The 16,447-nt window shown below is 45.8% G+C and overlaps 2 protein-coding genes across 2 annotated transcripts in view; both read left to right on the forward strand.

The window, feature by feature from the left end:
- Positions 1 to 1,653: 1,653 nt before the first annotated feature.
- DHRSX (dehydrogenase/reductase X-linked) overlaps positions 1,654 to 16,447 on the forward strand; it is a gene marked incomplete at its 3' end in the record, with an annotated part of 174,489 nt that continues 159,695 nt past the window's right edge. The window contains 2 exon segments of the mRNA XM_082009356.1: positions 1,654 to 2,116; positions 2,118 to 2,286. Coding sequence (XP_081865482.1) covers positions 1,964 to 2,116; positions 2,118 to 2,286 — 322 coding nt within the window. The 5' untranslated portion in view covers positions 1,654 to 1,963.
- On the forward strand, positions 9,649 to 11,890 carry ZBED1 (zinc finger BED-type containing 1). Its single transcript, XM_081996864.1, has one exon. The coding sequence runs from the start codon at positions 9,664 to 9,666 to the stop codon at positions 11,749 to 11,751; it is 2,088 nt and encodes a 695-aa protein (XP_081852990.1). The 5' UTR covers positions 9,649 to 9,663; the 3' UTR covers positions 11,752 to 11,890.

Consider the following 16,447-nt stretch of genomic DNA (forward strand, 5'->3'; position numbering starts at 1 on the left):
TGCTATTTGAGAAGAATCAAAGACCTATAGCCTTTTGTTAATATTTTAATTTCTCCTCCATACCCCATCAGCCTTTAGAAAATATAATTTAATGTAGTGTTGAAACAAATTTTCCTCATCCTCCTTTCTGTGAAGCCCTACTCATGAACCATGGAGGGCTGAAAAGAATTTTAACACCTTCAGAAAAAACAGTGGGACCAATAAGACTATAAAGTTAACCCATCATTTATTCCTCACTTAGTCTATTTCTTTGGATAGCGTTGTCTGAAAAAAGACAGCGGAGTATTTATTTCTGTAGCTTGAATATGCATCGATTCATTTTATTATACTAGAAAACCTGAGAAAGCATGGTGTATTTATATACATATCGTGTAAATACACTGTAGGCAAGTCCCACAGTTTAATGTTGCAAAGGGCTTTCATTAATGCTGTAGTTCTGAGAAAAGGATATAAAGCAACATAAAGGAGCCGAGATTTGATTTTTACTAAGATAAGTTGAAAGAATAATTCACCTTTACTAAATGTCAGTGTTTCTTCTTTCATGTCTATGTGATGCTCTTTCTACCACTTCATGCATGGTTGAGAACAATATGCATTTAAGAATGAATCCTTCATTGATGTGACTTCATGATGTTCTGTTTATTATTTATGTTTGCATAATTCCATGTGTTAATAAAGAAAAATAATTCACCAGAGATACATAAAATTAAATGGTTGGTTTCGTCCTGGAGCAAGTACACACTATGCTTTTACTTTATGCATGTATCTGACAGAACACAGAAAGTCAGTTCTGCTGAGCAATCTGATCCAACATCGAAAAAGCATATTGTTATTTGTATTTTTTCTAGAAAGTATGTTTTTTTTTAAAGGGAGGAAGAGATTACATTTCAAATGCACTTCAAGAACTTCATATGGCTCCCCATCATCCTCGAAGCCAAAATATTACCCAAGGGTTTGAAACTGAATATATAGGTCAACGTCTCCTCTTGTGAAACGACTGTTCATATTTTTTGGTTTGTATCGATATTGAGGCTCATCTGCATTTATGAAACACTGCCAGTTCTGTGAATGAAAACCACAACGCTGGGACTAGGTGCTGTATTTCCTGTAGCCGAAACCAGCCACCTACCAGAAGAACTGGTGGGTAGGACGTGCTCTCGGTGCTCTTCAAAATAAGGCTGAGGATTTAAAACCGGCAATACAAAACTTTGTAGATAAACCACGTGATACACTAGGTATCAGGACTGTGAGGAACGCGTTCGTGAGGCTGGTACAAAATTGAGGTGCCTGATGCAGGAATACTTTGTACATAGTGGCTCCACTCTTTTTGGTGGAGTCACCATCACTGAAAGTATTCAAAAGACGTGTAGACGTGGCACTTCGGGACATGGTTTAGTGGTTAGTGGGCATGGTGGTGTTGGGTTGGTGGTTGGACTTGGTGATCATAAAGGTCTTTTCCAACCTTAGTGATTCTGTGATTTTGCATTTGGAGAAACCGGTACCTGCGATTGCCGGAGCCGGGACCAGGAGGGCAGTAAGCATGACGGATGCCCGAGGTGACAGGGCCGTGCCCGTGGGACGCAGCAGCAGCCAGAGAGAGGGGAAACATGGGACAGCCCTGTCAGCGCGCTCAGCCGCGGCATTTTGAGACCGGGCCGTGCCCCTCACCCCCGCCCGGACACCTCTGACTGCTTCTCCCTGTGACAGGCCCGGCAGCAAGCGACTCTGCACCCAAAAACCCAGCGGGGCGGCCTGCCACACCGCCTCCCCCTCCCGCTGCTGAGTCACGCCGCCGCGGAGCGCCGCTCCCCTCGCCCTCTCCCCAGCTCCCCGGCGGAGGCCGAGCCGCCGCCCCGTCGCTGCCGGCGCGGGCTCGGTCGGTCAGTCGATCGGTTTGTCGGTCCGCCCGCCGCCGCCCCTTCCCTGCCGCGCCGGCCGCGGCGCAGCCCTTCCCCCGCCGCACATGCCCAGAAGGGCGGGAGCCGCGGCGCGCCCGGGCGCTGCTGTGACAGCGGCGGCGCCTTCCCTTCCGCGGGGTGGGGGCTGCGCCGCGCCGCGCCCCCACGGCCCGGCCCGGCGGAGAAGCCACCGTGCCACGCACAGGCCGGCCGGCCGCCCGCCTCGCCCCTTCCCCGCCTCGCCCCGAGCCAGCCGCCGCGGGGCGGGAGGCGGCCATGTCGCTATTGTCTGCGCTGGTGCCCTTGCTCCGGGTGTACTGCATCGGCCTCCTCGTCGTCCTGCGCCAGCTGCGTCGCCGCCTCCGCCCGCGCTGCCCCCCGGCCCCAGGTGAGCACCGCAGCCGGCGCCGCGGGGCGGGGCGGCTTGCGGGCCGGGGGGCGGCAGCCCCCGCCGCCGAGCGGGGGAAAGTTTGCCGCGCCTCCCCCTCCTCCTCCACCCCGGGGAGCGCGGGGCCGAGACCTCGCGGCCCAGCCCGGGAGGTGGCCGGACGGGACGAAACGAGATGGGACGGGAAAGCCGCGACCTTGGCCGCAGTGGGGGTTCGCCCGGGCCACGCCGCTTCCCCCGCAACGGGGCAGGGTCTGAAGCACCGCGGTGGCCCCGGCGGCCGGCGGGCTCCTCCCCCGCTCCCCTCCGCGGGCCGGGCCCACCGCGCCGCCTGAGGGCAGCGGCCCGGGGGGCTGCGGCTGGCTTGGCTCCCTCCCCGCCCCCGCTGCGCCGGGCCCCGCCCTCGCTGCCGGCGGCGGGCGGCGGGCCCCGGCCCCTACCGCCCCGTCCGGCCCCCGGGCCGCGGCCGCCCCGGACGCGGGGCGGGGCGGGGCGGGGGGCCGGGCCCGGGACGGGCGGCTGGCTGCGCGCCGGCCTGACTGCGGCCTCGGGAGGCGGTGTGGGGGCTCCGCGGGCCGGGGGTCCCCGCTTCTCCTCCTCCTCCTCCTCCTCCTCTTTTTTGCTTTCTGCCGGTTTCGCTTCAGACCTCGGCTCCGAGTCGCGCGGGCGCAGCCTCCCTCAGCCCAGGTAGGTGCTTGGAAGGCGGGCAGCGGCGGGCAGCCTCCCGCTGGGCCGGGCGCTCCCGCCGCCGCCCCGCCGGACGCTGCCCCTCGCCTCTGCCCGCCGGGTCAGCCGGGACCGCCGGCCGCTGCCCCCACGCTCCGGCCGCTCCGGGAGGGGAACGTACCCGCGCTCTGAAAGCGTAGGCTTTGATACCGGTTGTCACTCGCTGCCAGCCTGTAAGCTGACAAGTGAGTGACACTTGTCATTTTCTCCAAGGGGACATGAGATTAGTTACTTGATGGAGAAGTTACGCTTTCAACACTTCCCATTTGGGTCAACAGTGTGTTTAATACTGACTAGAGGAAACGTTGAGTTTGCCAGAAAACAAAGATCTGAATTTCCTCTTTCCTCACATTACTCTTCGAGACTTTAAAATGCTTCTGAGTTTATAAACTTAGAGCAAACTACGAGTCCGGACGGAGGTATAGGGTATCATCAGAGCTGAGCGTACAACCACATGCAAGTCAGTGCCTTTAACTTTCTCTGCCTAGCAGCAAGTGAGCCTTTCTGGCTCTGTCGATAGCTTTAACTAGAGGAACGGTTAGAAGTAATACTGAGAGGGCATAGTGTTTTGGTAAGGAGATGAGGCAGATGAGGAAATTGTTTTAGAGACTGACTGAAGCACCGGGGAGGAGATGGGACAAGTACCTCACACAGTAAGAGCATATTTGTGCATTTCATCACATGTGGCTTCCTTGGGTATCATTTTGTCTACTTTTTACCCCATACTTCTAGGAGAATGATAGACTGGGAGTCACCTTTCTTGTTCTCAAGAGACAGAGATAAAAGCCCCAAACAAACAAGAGAACCCTGATGACAAAAAGGGCAGATGTGCATACAGTTTGAAGTCATCTGAGCATTTTTCTAGCGTTACTTTTTCTTGGCAGAGTGAAGCTGGGTATTGTGCCTAGGGTGTGTAACACTTTCCAAGTCTTTTTTCGAACCACAGAGAAACAGCATGACGAAAATGTGACCGGAGTGTTTTGTTGCAGTACGTTCTTACTGCTATTAAAAAAAAAAAAGTGTTGAATTTGGAAATGCCGGAGGAAGGCAGTGAAGATCCAACCTTCCAACCTGGGAAATGTCAGCTGCCTAAGTAAGACCAGGGCAAATTTGACGGATGTGGAAAGTTTTCTTTCAGCCCTCACTCGGGGTGGTTTCTTCCAAGGGCAAGTAGTTTCCCTCTCGGTTAGTTGTTTGCGCGCAGTTGCCTCTTGGCAGTTACCTGCTGCCTTGCTTCGACTCGCTATGTCCAGCCATTGCTTAAAAAAGTGAATCAGCTTGTCAACGGGAACTTTTTTTACCCAGAGTAATCTCGTTTCCATAATAAGTTCAAAATAGCAACTGCAGTGCAACAAAAAGTGAAAGTGTTGGTTAGAACATGCTTAAATAAAGCTTGGATCAGTTAACTACACTTGCTGTAAGAAAATGCAAAGTAACTTTTCCAGACAGGAATCTAGAAAGGTGCATATGTTTAAGATTTTCTGTATCTGTTCGAGGGGATGTCCGCAACTCTCAACAAGTACGGGTGATTTATTGTCAGGGTGCCTTCCCGGGGAGAGCCTGGAGGAGGGAAGTGGGGCTGGGAATGGCAGGGCAGGGTGGCGGAGTCAGCCCGTGCCTCCGATCCCATCTCCTTGGCCCCAGTTCCCCCGTCAGAGTTCCCACTCTTCATGCGGCAGCGGTGCAGCTCTCCTGGGGAAGGTTTAAAACTGAGGGGTGCCCGGTGGCTCGTCCTTGAGCTCTGGGGGCGAGCAAAGGGATCTGGTGTCAGTGCCACCCTTCTGCCTCCAAATTTTCCAAAAAAAGTTTGCTTTCTTGCAGTTGCTGGAAAAAAGTGTTCAGGATTTCAACCCAAGTAAACCAAATTAGTTTCATTTTTCTTTTCTTTGTCTTTACCCTAACTTAGTCGGAGTTGAATGCTCTTGGCACATGTGCTTTCACATGGCTTTTAAAAGTGACCATCTACTCTGTCTTATCCTACTGGGGTCCATCTAATTTTATAGATTGGATTCAAGACAGTTTTTTGGGGAAAGAGGGCAGTTTGAGCTCTGAAATCTAGGTTCAGTGGAAAAACCTGGTAAATGTTTTTATTTGCAAGCCAAAAAGATAGTAATACTCACTATTGAAGTGAGCCTCCCCTCCTGCAAACAGAGTAGGGAAGTTGGTCTGAAATTCTGGTCTTGAAGCTCAGGGAAGGGAAATACGGAGCTGGTGGTATAAACGGGGTGCATTCAGTGATTGCTTCGCTAATAAAAAGCAATGTGTATAAGTAAAGGGGAACTTACATTTAACTTCTGTTAAAACCTTTTTCCAAGTGCTAATTGCATAAATGGTATAACTGCCGATACGTAGTGTAAATTGTGTTAGTGTAAATCGTGTTAGTGTTCAGTGGTCTAAACAATTAGTAGTTTCATTAGAGATTACTGTTTGGATGTTTTTTTTACAGTGCTTAATCTTAGTTAATTGGAGGGGAAAAAAAATCCCTATGTGACTAAAGATCTTGATATAAGCAGCTTTTTAAAAACAAAAATATAATCAGTGGATCGATAAAAGACAAGCTAGTATTAATTGTGACACCAGCATATTAACACTGGAAATGTGGTCACTGAAAGTCATCCGCTGATAACAAAAATGGCTATAATCATCATCATCTCTGGTATTTTAAAAGCTTCTCAAGGAATTTATTTGGCATCTTCCTCCTCCTTTTTCTACTGTACATACATGTTTCATTGATATTTGGTAGGGTAAGACTAAATGCTGAACGTTTTGTAGTTTTGAAGTCTCTCTAGTTAAATTTGGTACCTGTGATGTGTAGCAAACTGGCTCTGAGGAAGGCGGTCATGTGGCTGAAGTCCAGAAGACCTTAAAGCTGACTCCTGTTCTTAAAAGTGATTGAAATTTCATATGTATTTTTAATTTGCCCCAACTTCTAGTTATCTCGTATCATCATTTGTACCGAGTTTCTTTACAATTAATCATGAAATATTAGTTTGGGAACATGCATCTCCTAATTTTGATTCATGTATTGAGGGCTTTTACTTTATATGAGTAAAGCATAATGATAGACCAAGCACTTCCTGCTCAAAGCCGTATGAGCTCTAGGTTGTAAAACACCCAGCGGTAGGTAGAGAAGCGACCAGGTAGGAAGGATTGACGGCAGGCAAAAATAATGTTGCATCTAACGATTAATCCCTCTCCCCCATGCATGTACCTGAGCGAGGTATTCAGGTAGTTTTCAGAAATGAGGAAACACTCTTTTTATGGTTTTATGTGCTGAATGAGGCAAGGGTTGTGCGACAACGATGCCTACCATGTAATTAGAGAGGGTGCCATCGCTGTGCGCGCACAAGGGGGCAGAGCTAAGGTTGCAGGGCGGCTGCATGCCCCACGTTTCCTCACATCCCTGTGCTTGGTTTCACAATACGAGTGACTCTTGTAGGGGTTTTTGAACCTATTTTCTTCACCACTGGGGAAACTGAGCCCTGCCTGGTGCAAGGGTAGTGCCGCTGCCCTCTGCAACATGCCTCGTCCCTGGCGTTGCAGTGTTTTGGCCCAAGCCCTTGCCCTGGAGAGGGGAGTCGCGGGTTCGTGTTGGGAGAGTGAGAGTGGTCTGAGAGGTGTGAGGAGGTAGCACAGCCCACCCCAGGGAGAGCGGGGTGAGGTGCTAGGGTCAGGCAACCTGGGCTCTTCCTCCTTCTCCTCCTGCGGAGCCGAGTCCGCAGCGAAGCCAGCAGAGAAACCTGTCTGCAGGCTTTTAAAAGCCTTGGCCCCGGTGCTGGCTGGTGGTCTTGGCCAGCTGCACGGAGGCGGCAAGGAGAACGGCAGCTTCTCCGAAGGTGCGCTCTGTTTCAGTGTGGGTGGGAATTCAAGGGAGAAAGGAAAAGGCACGTTTGTAGCCTGAGGGCTTCTGTGCGCAGAAGGGTTTTCAGCAAACAAAAGTGGCACTAGGTTTTTATCATGGAAAGTTCGGCAAGCTACAAGAGAGCATTTCCATCAGCTGCCCTTGTAACAATCGGCAGCGCTTCCCAAAGGCAGTGAGGTTCTTCATTCCCAATGGATTTCATTCTGCAGGGTGCTGGTGTCTTCAGTTTGGCCCAGAGTTGAAGCTGCCCTGTTTTTTGCCAAGCCTAGGCTGTGAACACTTTGTTTGTCTGAAAGAGGAAAAATTTACCTCCTCTTGTAGAAAAAATAAAAGGTATGTTTTGGGTTTTTTTTATAGTGCCAGTTATGCTGTATAACACTTGAGAAGAGGCAGGGTTGATTAGCAGTTTATATCTGAGTTATTATGACAGCTGAAGTGTGATTTACAGCATTGTAATACAGGCTGTGTTATGCTGGCGTATCCTGAACTGTGGCAATGCTACTCCGTGCCACTCTCACCAAGTGCCAGACCCATCTCAAAATGATGGCAAAGCTATGACATACATTAAGAATGAAGGGTGGAGTGAGACTGCAACACTCCCTTGCTCTAAAATAACTTGTATTTTATCAGTCTGTGATGAACTTTTTATGATCCAAGGTGTGTCATACTAATTTTAAATATTAAAGACACATCAGCTCTTTTATTACAGTGTCTTCCTCCTTGCTCTCAGGAACTGCCACGTAACTGCAAAGGAAACTGTAAGATTTAATGAAATACCAGGAGCCTCTATACTTCCTTGAGACACCATGCCATGGATTGAAATGGAGGGATCTAAAAAGCAATAATAATACACACTGATACGACATATCTTGTCAGTGCACAGTCTGATGCTATGGCAGGGTTACATCATTATACATTACACCACTTTGTCTTTCAAAATCATCAGTTTTTGTGGGATTGCATACCTTGGTGCTGTTGATATGCACATCTTCAGCACCAGGCAGCATTACCATGTTGAATCAATAGTTTATCCTGGCAACTTAAAAGGTACTGAATGAATCACAGTAGAGGGCATGCCCATAGCCAGAACATTGCCCCCCTCAGGAAAAAAAAAAAGTCTACACCCAGAAGTAAATCTTCAGAACAAAGCTAATAAAATGCTTGCCCTGCATCTCTCATTCTGCTTCTAAACCAACAGTTGTGTTTAAATAAATATGCTTAGTCTTGGTAGAGCTGTCTTTGTTTTTTCATTCAAGATGTTCAGAAAGTCCTGCAAAATACCACCTATAGTTCAGAGAGAAAACCCTATTTTCTTGGGAATGTTCATCAACAGCAGAAAGCACAACAGAGAAGCTTGCTTATGTACTTTTTTTTTGGATATTCCCTTGCAGCAATATGAAAAAGTCAGATTGTTTCTTCCTCCCCCACCCAGCCAGTCTCACCACCCGAGGATTTCTGGGCTTGGGTGCAGGTGCAGCTCCTGAGGAGAGGAGAAGGAGCAATGCCATTGCTTTCAGGCTGGCTGCCAGGGATGCTCCTGATGTTTCTCTACTGCTCTCTTGCCCTGGATTTTTGTGGAGGAGGTTGCGTCTGTTTAACTGATGGCTTCCTTCTCCTTCCCAATCCTGGCCAGGCCCCTGGCGAAGGGCTTGTTGCTGTCGTGGTGGCTCGACTGGTGGTGTGGAAGAAACGGAGAAGCGCCAGCCGCTTTTCGGTGTAGCGAAATGGGCGCCGGCGGGTGCCGGCACTGTGCACAGAGACGCTGTAGGCCTCAAGTTGTGCCTGCCTGTGACTGCTTGCACAAGAAGTGTCTTCCTGTGCAGGTATTGAGGTACAGATTGCCAAGTCTTGCCTTATCGCCACACTCATCTCTAAGAGTGTCACCTCCTCCCAACTTCTGTAGCCTTTTGAAGAAAAACACAGCAAAACTGTTTTCCAGCTGATGTGGATAATGACATTAGTGCTTCCCTGTCTGCTTTTCCTGTAATTATAATGCACTGTTATTCCAGGAACCACAATTGTGAACTAGTAGGTCAGGAGATGGCTTTAATTTCAGAAAGAGGAGGACAGGAAAGGTGGCAGACACGTATTGTTGCATGTAGGTTCAAACTCCTTTTCCTTTAACTTCAGTCAGAAAACATCTTTACATTTCAGATGAGCAGGTTAATGCTCTAATTTGCATCACAGATTTTTTTATTATGTTTTTTTTTTTTTAAGCAAGCCCTGGAACAGTTAGATTGAGCTAACAAAACCTCTTTCAAAATAAACAAACAATAAAACCTTTGCTCCTTCAGTATCAGGTTTCAATTGAAATAAATGTTAAGTGAAGTTCAGTAACTCTTAGGCAAGAGGATGTTGGGCTAGCCCTAACTATAACTTAAGAGGTAGGAAAATGCTACAGCAGATGACTGGTTTGTGTGACAGTAATGTATCAACTATCAACTCGGTGGTGGTTACGCTTTCTGCACTCAGAATTATGTAATTCCAGAAGCAGGATTTACTCAGGTCTTCTAGCTCAGTTTCACAGCAGAATGTGATACATTAAAACCCTTGTTAATTTTTGACAATCTGATGGGCTTCTTGTAGGTCACACTTCCTGCAAATCTCATCTTTAACTTTGCAAATGTAATTAGTAAGGTAGGTTTCTTGATACGTTCGCAGAAACGCTGATTTCACATAGTTAAGTGTGGTCAAACCTGTGCTTTCTCATTGTATCTTTATCTTACTGCCTTTATCAGGTACTCATTAATGAGTGAAGGATCAAAAGGTGGGACGGTGGCCAAGAAGCAATGGAGAATAAAAGTTTAGAAGGTTCCCCATCAGACCTAAAGTTAGTGGCTCACCCGAGAGCAAAGAGTAAAGTGTGGAAGTACTTCGGGTTTGATACCAATGCAGAAGGATGCATATTACAGTGGAAGAAGATCTACTGCCGTATTTGCATGGCACAGATTGCCTATTCAGGAAACACGTCCAACCTTTCCTACCACCTTGAGAAAAATCACCCTGATGAATTCTGCGAATTTGTGAAAAGTAACACTGAGCAAATGAGGGAAGCCTTTGCCACTGCGTTTTCAAAAATAAAGCCGGAGTCTTCACAGCAGGTTGTTCAAGATAGCCTCATCATGAAGACCTACCAGAACTACGAAAACAAAAAGCATCAGGAACTGACATCTGCAGTCATCAGCTTAATTTGTGAGGGCATGTATCCAGCCTCTATCGTTGATGAACCTACCTTCAAGGCCCTCTTGAGAACAGCAGACCCCAGGTATGAACTTCCCAGTCGGAAGTACTTCTGTACAAAAGCTATTCCTGAAAAGTACAATGCCATTAGAGAAATCGTGCTGAAAGAGCTCACCGAGGTTCTGTGGTGTGGCATATCCACGGACATGTGGAGGAGCGAAAACCAGAACAGGTCGTACGTAACCGTAGCGGTTCACTTTCTCAGCAGCAGTCCTGCCAACTGCCTGGCTGTGAACTCGCGGTGTTTAAAAACATTTGAAGTACCGGAGGATAATACTGCAGAGACTATTACGCGAGTCCTTTATGAAACATTCATTGAGTGGGGGATCAATACAAAAGTCTTTGGTGCTACAACAGATTACAGTAAAGACATTGTGAAAGCTTGCTCTCTCCTGGATATTCCCGTACAGATGCCTTGTCTGGGGCACACTTTTAATGCAGGAATACAACAAGCTTTTCAGCTCCCCAAACTCTGCAGCCTTCTTGCCAGGTGCCGAAAACTGGTGGAGTATTTTCAGCAGTCTACGGTTGCGATGTACATGCTGAGCGAGAAGCAGAAGCAGCAGAACATTCTCCACTGCATGCTGGTAAGCGACCGTGTTTCCTGGTGGGGAAGCACACTTGCTATGCTGCAGCGTCTCAAGGAGCAGCAGTTTGTCATTGCAGCTGTTCTCGTGGAGGACAGCAACAACCATCACCTCATGCTGGAAGCCAGTGAGTGGAATACAATCGAAGGGCTAGTGGAGCTATTGCAACCTTTCAAGCAGGTTGCAGAGATGATGTCTGCCTCAAAGTACCCGACGATCAGTATGGTGAAGCCGCTTCTCCACATGCTTCTGAATACTACCCTGAACATCAAAGAGAACGATTTGAAAGAAATCAGCATGGCAAAGGAGGTGATCGCTAAAGAGTTGTCAACCACCTACCAGCACACGCCTGAGATAGACATGTTTCTCAACGTTGCAACTTTCTTGGATCCCCGCTACAAAAAACTGCCTTTTCTTTCAGCCTTTGAGCGGCAGCAGGTTGAAAACAGAGTAGTGGAAGAAGCAAAAAGCCTGCTGGAGAAAGTAAAAGAAAACACCTTTAGGACTGAAGAGAAATTCTTCACTGTTTCAGAAGAGCCCCCTGTGAAAAAAATCATCATCTCCTCTACTCCTCCTCCTACCAGTGTCATCAACAACATGCTCGCAGAGATCTTTTGCCAGACAGGAGGCGTGGAAGACCAGGAGGAATGGCATGCTCAGATAGTTGAGGAGTTGAGCAACTTCAAGTCACAGAAGGTCCTCGGTTTGAACGAAGACCCGCTGAAGTGGTGGTCTGACAGACTAGCGCTGTTTCCAGTTTTACCAAAGGTTCTTCAAAAATACTGGTGTATTTTGGCCACAAGGGTCTTCCCCGAACGCCTTTTTGGTTCTTCTGCTAATGTTGTAAGTGCAAAGAGAAACCGGTTAGCCCCGGCTCACGTGGATGAGCAGATCTTTTTGTATGAAAACAGTCGGAATGGGTCTGAGGCAGAACCAGAGGATGAAGACGAAGGAGAGTGGGGTTTGGAACAGGAACAGATTTTTAATTTAAATGACTCAGTAAATGTAAACAACAATTTATTTAATATCCGAGACAGTGGGTTTGTTTAACAGGACTGCTGCCGGTACATTTAATGACAAAGAGAAAAGGTATTTGTCTTAAGTTACCAAAATTACTTCTGTTTTATGCTAGGAATGCTGTAAATATCAAACAGTTGTAACAGACTTGATTTAGCTTCCATTGTCAATGTTTTTCCCACTGTCTTAAAACATACATGACTTGTGATTAAACAGCACTGAAATGAATGAGGAAATAAATTCTACAAAGACCGTGATTTCTGACTGTGCCCCAGATTTCAGAAGGCACTTACCCATGTGCTTCCTTTCCACTTGCTTCAGTGGGAGACAAACACATGCTTATGTGCTTTCTATCATAAAAATGTTTTCTTGAATTAGGACCCTAAGCAAGGGAGTTTTTCAGATTTATGCCTCCATTTGTAAATCCTGCGTGACTCAGGATGTTAGCTTTAAATTTTGGATTTTAAAACATTATTTTTAAAATCCATAAATCTGAGCAGCGAACATTTTTAGAGTGTATCGATGCTATGGAATGAAAAAAGATCTTGAGCCTGATTTTCTTTTTCACTACCTCATGTCTTAGGCCTAGTCTATGCTAGAAAAGTTCAGCTGGTATAATTCTGTCAATTAGGGGACTGATGTGTTACTATTTTAACTGATACTGTGCTGGCATAGGCTGTGGTGTGGATGCACTTATACCGGGATAAGTTATTTTCCTTTCCAGTGCGGTGTAAATGGTATATACACTTCTAAACTGGTATTGCTGTGTCCACATTAGTCCAGTTTTACCATTTAACTGCAGCAGCTAAATGGCAAAACTTATTTTTTGTGTGTGTGTGTCCAGGCAAGCCCTGATTGTAGTCTCTTGTGCTTTTACAAAGTGGTTACGAAGTGTGCGGGGTCGGGGCGGCATTGTGTTACCTTCGCGTTGTGCCGACGTTATGGCTGTCGCCACACGCTGCAAAGCAGGCAGGGCACCAGGCCCCTCGGCAGTGGAGGGAAGGAGAGCGCAGGGAGACATGTATGGGCCATGGGTCTAACAGTCTGTCTATGTTATAAAATCCTTAACCTCTTAATTTAAATGGGGACTTTGCCCAGGGTAGCTAGAAGATTTTGTTGGCAAGAAAAACAAAATAAAAAGCTTTAATATTATGTAAATATATTTAAAAGAAGGGGACCCCTCCATTTCCCCACATGTATTTAGTGAGTCTTTAAGATTGTTTCTTATTATGTTAGCACTTAAAAACTCTTCATTTTTTGCCTGTCTCTTTTTGATTCAGTTTGTAGAGTGGACTTTAGTCCAGTCCAGTCTAATGTTTGAGTACTGTTTCCGATTAGTTGTTGTGTATTGTATTTGTTCCCTTTGTGTCTCTGTGCCTGAGTGTTTTAAGCCCTTTTTTAGAACTTGGCAAACAAGAAAAAAAGAAAGAAAACCAACCCCAAACACCCCATCTCTTATGAAATACTGCAGGTTATAAACAAGATTAGAGTTCATGCTTGGCATGGACTGGGATGGCAGCCATCATTTTTCCCTGACATGCAGAGGAGGACTCTTGGCATTGTCCAGTTACAGTCAAGGTTTGCTTGGGGTTTTATTTTTGTTACTGGTGTCTTGCCCCCTCCCCGCCCTTGGCTTTAGTTTATGACTATGTTGAGCACAACCCTTCTGGAGAGAGTTCTGTTGGAGACTGGCCATTACTGTTCTGGAGGAAGAAAGTTGGGGTTTTTTCATCATGGTACCCACGGACATTTGGTTGTAGAAAGGGCCTAGCCTGGGGGAACATATAAAAATGAGAATTGCAATGGAATTGAATCTATTGCCAAACTGCTTGTTTATGTTTTGGTTTAATAGTTTTTGCTAGTTTGAGGCCTCTGTGTTCTTTGTAGATGGTGGGAAGGGGCGGGTGGGTGGGAAGGAAGGACAGAGGTTAGAGTAAAGGAGCAGTGGGGTAGTTAGTAGTGAACTAACTGACAAGTTTAAGCCCAGGAAAAATGCATTTGACAGGTGGCATGGCTGTCAGTAAGCCTGGGTTTTTACTCTCCAGCCCCCTGAAAATTAATTTGCACTTGTACAAAGCACAGGTGCAGTGCAACCCATTGAATGTTGCTACTCTCCATGTCCACTGAAGAGGTGTCTGTGATTGCCCAAGGTGCAAAACACAGGCTTGTCCTAAACTCCTGCAGGTGTGTAGGTTATCTGTGAGGGTGGCAAAGCCAAATAGTGGCAGGGGTGAGATACAGCAGGTCCTTTTTCAGTGTTCCCGTGGTTTGTACGTCCGTGTCGGTTGCGTCCACGTGCACCACTTCCACCTGCTACCACCGCTGCTGGCCCTTGAGGAGCTGCGCAAACGCTAGCGCGAGGCGTGTGGATTCGCTCTTCCGCGAGCGTAATTCAATTCTCGCAACCAAGGCAGAGCCCAGAGCACCGCTCCCCCGGTCCCCGTGCAGCCCACTCCTCTCGGCAGCATCCACCTCCCGTTTCCATCTTCGTCCGTCTAGGGCTAAACGTATGCAGTGACGCTTACGAGCAGTTTTACTGAGATCAGTGCAATGCACTACTCTCTTCCAGCTTCTTTTTATATTTTGGTATCCAAAATAAAACTGTAGTCAGCTCAATTGATGTGTCTCAGCATTCTTTTAAAAAAAGGAGAAGAAAAAAAATAAAATACACAAAGCAATTGTTAGTCCTACCTGTTGTCTGTGAGATTTTTATTTTAACGTTCTAAGCCTGGAATATTGTTAAATAAACCAGAAAAATAAGCTAGTTACTAGATTATTTGTCTGATGTGTGTTCATATCTTCAGCACTTTATTACGACTTTGAACTCTTCCGCAACCAGGGGAGGTTATATTCTAAAGTTTTGAAGCTATGCATTTATTTTCCTTTTGATCCTGTAAGTTATTTAAAAAAAATGCTGTACAAATCTTTTGGATTAAAAAAAAAATGAAGATGAAAAATGTCAGAAGTTTAGACAGTTTCTCTCGCTTAAATACGTGTGGTGTTTTTCATTTAACGACATAAATTTCTGTTGTTTAGTTGGGTGGAGAACCAAAGTTGCAGAACTGTTTTAAATATTGCTACAACGTGAGTTAAACTGTGGTGGTGTTGCCAAGGGTGGGCCCAGAACCCATTTCCAAATTATGCTATTAAATCAGATTTATGTCAGTGTTTCTTGACAGCTCATTTGAATACACAGGCTAATGTTTCCTTTTCTCTTTGGTACAGCTGAGACATCTTTTTGGAGGGGCGATAAAGGAGCTTCAGCTTTTGAGTGTTCTTATGCTGGAAAAGTGAATTTTTAAACAGACTGTCAAAGTACATACTTTATGTCAGAAGAAGAAGAATTGCCTTTTGCCACCAGCTAAGTATTTCCAATTCAGGATTCAAAGGTGGTGGGCTAGACAAGGTTTCTTAGGGTTAACAGCATAACTGAAGGGAGTTTTGTGTGACTGACCAACCTTTGCACGCATTTTTGCCTCTCTTTGCCGTCAGGGATTACTGTGAAGACAAAAGGAAAACCCTGAACCAAACTCAAGTTGGAAAAGGTGAATTTTTCCAGCAAACTATGGCTGAGATGCCTCAGTTTAAATGAAGGGAATAAAGTGCTGGATTATTTGTGGAAAGGGCGCATTATTCCAAGTTTCTATCGCAGCAACATATTAGATTAATTTGGACAGTTTTCTTTAATTAATGTCATGGTGATCCAATTAGCTTTACAGGAGCATTTGTATATTAGGAATATTAAAAGCAAAAGAAACACTAACTGGTTATTTGTAATATTTTATAGGACTTCTGAAAACTTGTGTGACATGTAGCTCATGATTTTGTCCTCTTTGTGTGATAGCTTAAAAAGAAGGGGCTGCCTGATGACATTGTTTCTGAAGGAGGGGAAGCATACGGATTTGAACACAGAAGTTGTGTATTTTATGTATTTCATGACAACCGGGTAAAGGAAGCTTTATGCTGTAAAAAATTGCATTTTAGTCTCTGCACACTGTACTCCTTTTGGTGATCTCCGTTTCTGAGTGTCCTCAGGTTGATGTCTTTCTGAAGGTCTGGTGATCCTGGTTCTGGTGGTACAGTGCTATCTAGTCTAGGCTGGCTTTGGCTCCTGGTTTTTATGTTTTGTGGCGCTTTTTTTTTTTTTTTTGCAGGCCAAGACTATGTGTTTTATCTCACCGTATTTCCTCAGAATGACTAGTCTTCTGCTAAATTCAAGATATGTTTTATTTTTAGGGGATGTAGGGAAATTGCACAAATTGTTTTTTTCTTTTTTAATAACATTATTATTTTGTCCTGTAGAGAGAATTTAAAGTTACAGTGTAATTTTATGTCTGCCTTAAAAGCACATCAGTAAAACATGTCTAATGACTTGGTATTATTTAAACTGGCATTTCAAAACATCCCTACAGTTGCTGTATAATGCTGTCATTTTTACAAACAAAAGCAATTCCTTTAGGTTGAACAATAAAAATCAATTAAATAGATTTTTACTGCTTCTACAGTCATTTTCAGTGCCCCTGCAGTTGAGTTAAAATGCCACAAGGGAATTGAGTTTACTGTGGAAAAAAAAAAAAAAAATACCCAGACACTGTCTTTCAGCTTACCTTGTGTTCTAAAAACTTTTTGGTGATAAAATTTGATTTATATCTTTTTAGAAATGCAAGGGCTGTTGCAGAAAGAGTTTTCAAATGAGAGTCCCTCAGACTCTGAAATGCTAATATTATGA

The sequence above is a fragment of the Phaethon aethereus genome (genome assembly GCF_964289735.1).
Source record: "Phaethon aethereus genome assembly, chromosome: 1".
NCBI classification, from domain to species: domain Eukaryota; kingdom Metazoa; phylum Chordata; class Aves; order Phaethontiformes; family Phaethontidae; genus Phaethon; species Phaethon aethereus.